This window comes from Trachemys scripta, chromosome 2 (genome assembly GCF_013100865.1).
Source record: "Trachemys scripta elegans isolate TJP31775 chromosome 2, CAS_Tse_1.0, whole genome shotgun sequence".
Lineage (NCBI taxonomy): Eukaryota > Metazoa > Chordata > Testudines > Emydidae > Trachemys > Trachemys scripta.
In genome coordinates this window covers 14,694,506-14,703,248 of record NC_048299.1, presented here as the reverse complement: position 1 = coordinate 14,703,248, position 8,743 = coordinate 14,694,506, and the positions used below count along the sequence as shown (strand labels likewise).

Sequence of the window (8,743 nt, the reverse complement as noted above, 5' to 3'; positions counted from 1 at the left end):
CCCTGGGGGGGGATCTAGTGAGGTGACCGGCCGCGGGCCCCGGCCCCGCCGTGGTAAGAAAGAGGCGGGGCGGGAACGGGAGACACCTCCCCGCCCCCCGTCACTGTAAATGGGGCTGGATTTGAACATCTAGATGTAGCTGTCTCCGTTTTACATGTCTCGTTTTCCTACGTGCCTTTGCCAAGGTTTCCTCCCGCTGTGTCTCCTCTCTTCCTTCTCTTCACAGGGCCCATCTGCACGTGCAGGAGCCCAGATCCCCCGGGGGATCCTCTCTCTGTCCCTGTCTGCATGGGGGACGTTGACACCAGCATTAGCTATTCCAGGATCCTTATTATGGTGTAATTGAGCTACTCCAGAATAGCTATCCTGGTCAATTTCCCTGTGTACACAAACCCTGTTTAGGCAGAACTGTGACTGTAACCAGGATAGCTGAGGCTACATCCTGCAACCTTTTACACGTGAATCCCACAGGTAGCACAGCACAGTGAATAGGGCACTGAACTGCGATTCAGGAGCTCTGGCTCTTCCACTGACCTCCCCTGTGACCTTGGGCAAATTGCCTCTGTCTCCTGACCTGTAGGATAGTGATATTTACCTGTTTTTTAAGAAATAGGTCTATGGCTGAAAAATGCTATGCAAGAGCTAAGGCTATGAATACACTAGGAATGCTTCACTATTATAGGAATACTGGTATACTATCCTGGCAAAGCATTCCTAGTGTGGACACAGCTATACTGCCAACCCACTACAAGTCCTGCCCAGGTAATGGTATGGTACGGAGGACAGTGATGGTCATGGTAGTGTGTAATTACGAGTGCAGATTTGGGATTGTGGAGGGGCACAGAGAAAATGGCAGGAATTTTTAGGATGGGGTAAAATACTATTATGTTCCCAGCTGTTTCTGTTATCTTCATGGGCAAGTGAGCAGCCTGTGGTGCACAGCTGCAGCTATGAGTCTCCTGAGGTGGCAGCATGAGCTCTGACAACCAGCTGCAAATGTTCCAGACTCAACACTGCTCCACCAAGCATAGGAAGGCTCAGTGGAAGTTTATGAACGAGTAGTGATTTGAAGTTGAGGTGGGCACAGAGAAAATAGAAGTTTTTTTATATGCCTTTCCTGCCCTAAAGAGGGCAGTGTGGCTGTGTTGCTGCTAAGCAAACTTAACCTCTCTTCCATTTTTTGCATGTGAATTTTCTCTGACTTTGAGATAGTGGCAGTAGTGAGGGAGGAATGGGGATCACCTATGGAGGGGATGAGGGAGTTCATGGACATTTCACTGCACACCATTCACTTCTCCCTTTATGTCTCTTATAGGGTTTGGAGTGACCACGGGGAAGTCAAGGGCTGTGAGGAGTACAGATACTATCTGGAAGCAGTGTTGAGTCCCTAACCCACATCAGTACCAGTGCAGGGAGAAGGGGCTCTGCAGATGCCTTGCGCCCAGGAGTGGATGGTAGAGAATCCCAGAGCCCCTTCCCTGATTGCAGAGAAGTGGAGGGGGGAAGTGGCATGGGTCTTCCCTTCCCCCACAGATGCTGCAGCTGCAGGGAGAAAGGAGAGGCTGAGTCCTACTCTACACTTAAAACTTAGACTGGCATGGCTATGTCATTCAGGGACAAGAAAAAACACCCCCCTAACCCCTGGCGACATAGGTATGCTGACAACCCCGCCAGTGTAGGCACAACTATGTTAACAGAAGTGTCTTTCTGTCAACATAGATAATGTCCTTTGGGGAGGTGGTGTTCCTATACTGAAAAACTCCTGTCGGCGTATGCTGCATCTGCACTAGGGTGCTATGTCATTATAGCTGTGGCAGTATAGGCTCAGGGTATGTCTTTGCTACAGCAGTTGTGCTCTGCTGGTGTTGCACCATAGTATAGATGCTTCCTACATCCTCGGAAGGGTTTTTTCTGGTGGTGGTAATCCATCTCTTCAAGAGGAGCTTGCTAGGTCAACAGAAGAATCCTAAATAAATAAATAAATCCTAGCCATGTCTACACCGGGAGTTAGGTCAAGCTACCTACGGTGCTCAGGGCATGACATTTTTCACAATCCTGAGTGATGTAGCTAGGTTGATCTAATTTTCAAGTGTGGACCAGGCATCAGAATATCTTCCCCTTTCAGAGAGACCTCAGCTGGTTTGCAGCTGCATATGTGCACTGTAGGAAAACCTTAAGCCTTGTCTACAAATCAAGTTGTATAACTTTAGCTATGCTGGTAAAACCTGTGTGTGGACACAGTTATATCAGTATAAAGATATAATGAAGGTATATTGTATCATAGAAATGCAGGCTTGGAAGGGACATTGTGAGATGATCAAATCCCAGCCCCCTGTGCTGAGGCAGGACCAACTATACTTGAACCATCCCTGACAGGTGTTTGGCAGTCTGAAGGACAATGTTGTGTCCATAGCAGCCTTCGCAAGTCTTGAAGCCCTTCTCGATGGTGCTGATGGCTCCTCCATTCACTGACCAGTCTGTGATCCTAGCCACAAGGCAGCTGGCATACAGTTTGTATATGGAATAGAGAGAGATGGGTTGCTGAGGTTGTCTCGCTTGCCTTTCTTGTAGAGGAACACCATCATGGACTTCTTCCAGAAACTGAAAGTACGGCAGAAGTGTTTGCATTTGTTGAAAATAGCAGTTAATACCAGGCAACTACGGTCTTGTTTTTTCATGAAGCTATAGCAAATGCCATCTTTTCCTGGGGCTGCGTTTTTGGTCTTTTGTAAGTCTGGTTATTACTTCCCACAATGTAATGTCTTGTTCCAGGCCCCCTGCATAGTCAACTTGGGGTAGAGGATGAAGGCACCCTAGACGCATCTTCTGTTGGTGTAGGCTGCGTCTGTGCTCTGGGGTTAGGCCAGCATAGCTATGTGGTTCTGTGCATATGGTGCCATATTAGTGTAGATACAGGCCAAAGCAATGGAAGAGGTTTGTCCATCACTGTAGGAACTCCAGGATTGCTGTAGGTCGGTTGGCAAAACTATGTCAGACAGATGTGTGGATTTTTCAACCCTCAGAGAGCAGTAGCTGTGTGAACCTAAGTTTTAAGTGTAGACCAGGCCTTAGAAACTAACCCATGATCTCTGCCAACAGCCTGATTCAATAGCTCTAAGGTATGAGCCACCAGTTTATCTCAATAGAGTGTTTGCAACTCAAAGAGAATACCTTATTGAGATGAATACAACTTAATATAAAAGCTCTAAGATATATGAACTGTCCATTCAGCTCAAAAGAATATTAAGTACAATATTAAAGTCTCTAGTTGTAATTTGCCCTGCCCTAAATTGCAAGGAAGTCTACAAAGATTTAAATTTAAAAGGAGTAAGTATTGCTCTACATTTAAAATGTATGCTGGCATAGCTATGTCTTTCTCTCAGAGTATGCTGCGTCTATATTTTCTGTGCCTTTTAATTATTGCCTAGTAAAAATAGATTGTCTTCAATTGATCATTGATTAAAAAATTAAAACATTAAAAAAAAAAAAATTACTGGAGATTTCCTGGCTTCCATTATGTGAGGTTGGCTAATTTAGTGCCCAGTCCAACTACCATTGAAGTCATCGGGTATCCCACCTTTGAATTTAATGGAAGCTGAATAGGCTCTTAAAGCCGAGGGCAAAAACCTCACACAGTTATCAGCATTTAATATCCGTGTTTACCATCCCTAACTGTAAACTGTCTGGAGAACTAGGCCAAAAATCATCCCAAAGCATATTGCGCAGTTAAGATGATCCTTTTAAAAGTTCGGAGCAACTAACTCTGCGTAGTGTTCATTAATATTTGTAGACCAGTTTTAATATAAAAGTGGTATCATATTATTATGGTTATTAGGAAACTATATTTCCTTGAAGTTTGTCTCATAAAGCAGGTGCCCCACTTACTCAGATCTTATTTTAAGACTTGTCTACAGGGGAAGTTGCCTGGCAACTGGTATTCCCCTATAGCTATGCCAGTCCCTGTGTGGACACTCTATTCCAGAATCGGTGTGACTTTATTCTAGAATAATTATGGTATAAAGTCATTTTTATTCCAGAATAGGGTGTCCACATGTGGGATTTATACTGGCATAGCTATAAAAGCTCTAAGATATATGACATTAATATTCTGCTAAATAAGTACCAATCAATTTCCCTGTACAGATAAGTCCTTTAGTAGCTTTGGCTGTGTAACAAGTCAAATGGAAAGTTTACATCTCAGGACCAAATCTAATATTGAAGCACATAATAGCTTATTTTGGAAGGTGAAGAATGTTTTCACTAGCACAGAATATCAAAGAATGAGAAGTGATAAATGGGAAAGATATTCTAAGTTTTCTAGTCCATCCCCTGGCCACTGTAAAATAATTCCCCATAGTGCTCAGTATTTCCTAGGGCTTTGCTCATTCCATCTTGGAATGACCCAAAAAATTGTTTCTCCACATGACCCTTGGAAGTACATACTGTACATCTGATTTATCTTGTATGTTTATGTTAGCTAGCACCAATTCTTTGATTGAAAACCACATCACAACTTGACTAATTCATCTTACTGTGGCAGCAACAACAACACCACAAGGAACAGGTGTGTTTCTAATTCACAGCTGGAAGAAACAATTAACAGCATGTGGGATTTATGAATAGGAAAAGCATTTGGATATTTGCTGTATTTAATGCCATTAAGGACAGCAACAGAAATAGGATCTGATGGTTTTATTCACTGTTTTAGGATACACACAGGAAAATCAATCATAAATAACTTGTGGAAGTAAATGAATAATAAAACCACATGTTAACTAGAATGTATTAATCACCCTGGCTACTGTTGTTCTAAAACCTGCTTCATTTGTTGCTTGTTCAAACAGCTAATTGAATTTTGCAGTACTGAAATCCAATCCAGTTGTTTCATCAGCAATTTTTGTAAGTGCTAATCTTTTTCAAATGATTTGTAATCTCACTATGATAGAATTCTTGTCCCTCAAAAATCAGTAGTTTGGATTTAGAAAAAAAAATAAATCAATGCAAAATGAGTTAACATTAGTTCCTATATTTGAAGGTACACAAATGAGTATGGATAATCCTGATGATGCTCTAGGTATAAAAATTCTTTATTGTCCAATATCCTTTATGACATTGCAACTCATTTAACAGACTTTTCACTCTATGAACTTCTAAAACACATTGATTGGCCCATGCAAATTCTTATAATATAAAGTACTAACCCCTTAGCAAGTAAATCAAAATTACTTTGAAAAATTAGTTTACTGAAATTTTATTTTAAATGTTAACTAAACTTTACACATTACTGAAATTTCTTTATGGTGAGACATATAATCCAAGTCTTCTTGCAGCTTCTGAGATCCTGGGTGTTTTTTTCTGAGGAAATGGGTAATAGCTTAGCTTCCTGGATATGGGTATACATTTTGTGGATGAAATCTGTTGGTGTGTCCAAATTGCTGAAGAGACTGACTTCAAAGGATACTTATGGCAGATGCCTGAAACGGAATTGCTATTCTCTTCAGTGGGACTGTTTAACATACTTGAATTTCCCAGTTCATTGAGTGATACTGTGGATTGTTCACTTGCAGTTAGTGTTTTTTCATATGGCAACATGACATTTTCCTTCACAGTCAATCTCTCATTGTCAAAGCTAATCTGTTCGTTCTTGCAGTGGTCAAGATCACATGGAGCCTTCTGACAATCAGTTTGTAGTAGACGGTGGATTCCCAGGTGTGTACGCCATGGTGAACTGTCTTGTACATTGCCATTGGAAGTTAACTCCAGGGTGACCTTTCTGACAGGAATGTGTTCTTTAAATTCTTTTGGTTTCCTTATTTTCTTATTAATTAAAATGGCATTGACCATTGATTCCCCAGGAACAGACTGATTCTCATCTGTGAAGAAAATGCATATTTCTACATTATTACATTGGCAAAAATTAAAGATCCAACTTCCATGGCGTAAACTCAACCTTGGGGGCTCTGAGTCAATGTGTCTGCACTTTTTCTCTGTGTCTAATTAGAATGCAAGTTCCTTTAGTATGTGGGTACGGACAGGAAATGTTTTTCTTAGCTACAAAGTCTTGAGTACCCAGGTGGTGCTCCATCAGTCAATCAAATAATAATGGAGCCTTATAAAGGAAATACTGACATTAGCATAAAACCCAATAATAAACTAGATGATCGTTTAGAAGGAATTACTATGATGAACATGGGATCTCTTCAGTTGAAGATAGATCTGTAGTCACAAAGATGCAAAAGCTCTGTTTGATGATTTTGCTGTAACTATTCATACAAATTAAAAATACACACTAGTCCATTTGTTGTGGTATGTGCTTTGCTGCCCTCTACCAGATTGAATTGGAACTGCACAACTGTTTCATAGGCTTTATATTACCAACAGTGCATTCATCTACATTAGGAAAAAATCTATTTTGACCATGTGTTAGCTGACAGATCATAACTATCACATGGCAAACTTCGAGTGTAGACAAGGCAGTTGTAGTTTTAACATGTCAAGATAAATTGTTTACGCATGCCAGGGGAATTCCCACCTGTCAATTTAGGGCCAAATTCTGGCCACTTTGTGTCATCTGAGTGGCACAAATTGGCTGAAATGGAAAGAATCTACCATCTTGTTTTTGAGTTCTCACATGTCGGCCACTGACGGAGGCCATGGGCCAGTCATTGAACATCAGTGCCTCAGTTTTCTCATTTATAAAATAGAGAATAATATTTATTAGTTAATCTCATGGAGAGGTGTTAGGAGGATCCATTAATAAATATTTGTAAAGCATTATGTAAGTACTACTGTTAGTAACGGACAAGATATAAGGAACAGAATTACTGCAAAAGCAAAGGCAGTATTAGCATACAGCAATCAAACTACTGAAAACCAATGGTCTGCTATACATTTAAAATGACTAGAAGTTGAGGCCTTAAAAATATATGGCTCCTACTGACATCTCTACAAGTTCTCATTAAATGTATTTTCAGTTGGTGTATATGTTGTTTAACATAGGAGTTGTGCAGTGTGCTTGTCTTATGTTACTGTAATGATTAGCAGTAGGTGTGTCTGCTGAAGTAAGGAGTCTGAAGGTTATTAAAATGGAAATTTTGGGGACAGAAGAGTGTAGATTATATTTTGACAAAAAAACATCCAAACAGTCATTTAAAATAGATCACAGCACTAGATAGTGCAATGAGACCTTCCAGCCTTGGATTTGAAATCAAAGCAGTGTTGTTGACAGAGAATAGGATTGTGTTTTTACAAATATTGTAATTGGTTTTCCTTTGGTGTAACGGTTTTTACAATGAAATACTTGAAGGTGTGTCAGATCCACCTGTTTCACTGATAATTCTCAAAACAACAACAATAAAACACCATTTTTTTCAAGATACTTCTCTTAAAAGTTCTTCTCTCTGTTTATGTTCAGAGAGAGGATATAAAGATTTTTGCTTTGAAGATAGACATGCCATCCCACTTTCCCACATTCAGGATCTGCAGTAATCCATAGAACTCAGTAATGACCTTTTAACAGAACTGTGGAGGTTATGCAGTAAGTTATATTAGCAGTTTATTACATACTCTCCAACATTCTACGGTAAGGTCTTTATTTAAATCTTCTTGCACTGAATGGAACTTTTCTCTATTTAACAAGTTTATATAATGGTTTTATTGCAAGTGTATTTATTGTTTGGGCCTTTTCACTTGCACTTTCATAATAAAGGAACTATGATTGCAGGGTCTTTACATTTTTCAAGGTTTCTGAGTGACACAGGTTAATCAAATTTCACAGGAGCTTTAGAAACTCTCTGAAGAAGCTTTCTATAGGCATATGTTACTGTATGTGACTGTCTCCTATTGTATACTTTGGGTGCCCCCCCAGTCTAATTCCCAGAGTAAGCAATACTTTTTCATTTCCCAGTCTATGATAAATAATGAGTTCACTGGCCTATTTTTCCCCTGAGTGAAGATTTTCAAAGCCTGCCACCTCCTGTTCCTGAATATCAGAAGGAAACTGAAGTGTCACCGTGTGTGTCATGGGAAGGGACAGAAGGAAATTACATTATCAGATGACTCCCCCACTTACTCATCAATTGAAAATCTGGGAGAACCGATAAATTTAGAAAGTGTTCTAAAAGTCACCAAATCAGGGCTCGGGCAGACAGAGGTGGGAAGTGACCATACAGAGCCAAGACTCATCGGAGAATGTCTTGCTGCCAGTCCCCTCCCGATTAAATCAGGACGCAAGTTTTGGATGATCACAACTACTTTATCATGGGAGGAAAGACAGTCTCAAATATAATCATAGAAATAAAATGCTGGAAGAGACCTTGAGAGGTCATCTAGTCCATACCCCATGCTGAGGCAGGACCATGTAAACCAAGATACTCCCTGACAGGTGTTTGTCCAACTTGTTCTTAAAAACCTCAAACGATTGGGATTCCACAACCTCCCTTGGTAACCTCTTCCAGTACTTAATTGCCCTTATAGCTAGAAAGTTTTTCCTAATATCTACCTAAATCTACTTTCCTGCATTGCTTCTTGACCTCTTTTCAGTGGACATGGAGAACAATTGATCACAGTCCTCTTTATGTCAAGTATCAGAGGGGTAGCCATGTTAGTCTAGATCTGTAAAAGCAGCAAAGAGTCCTGTGGCACCTTATAGACTAACAGACGTATTGGAGCATGAGCTTTCGTGGGTCAATACCCACTTCATCGTATTCACCCATGAAAGCTCATGCTCCAATACGTCTGTTAG

At 40.5% G+C, this 8,743-nt stretch overlaps 1 protein-coding gene across 1 annotated transcript in view; it reads right to left on the bottom strand.

The window, feature by feature from the left end:
* Window positions 1–4,690: 4,690 nt before the first annotated feature.
* C2H9orf152 (chromosome 2 C9orf152 homolog) overlaps window positions 4,691–8,743 on the bottom strand; it is an 8,200-nt gene continuing 4,147 nt past the window's right edge. Inside the window, exon 2 of the mRNA XM_034759951.1 lies at window positions 4,691–5,873. Within this exon, the coding sequence (XP_034615842.1) occupies window positions 5,296–5,873 (578 nt within the window). The 3' untranslated portion in view covers window positions 4,691–5,295. The remainder of the gene's footprint in view (window positions 5,874–8,743) is intronic.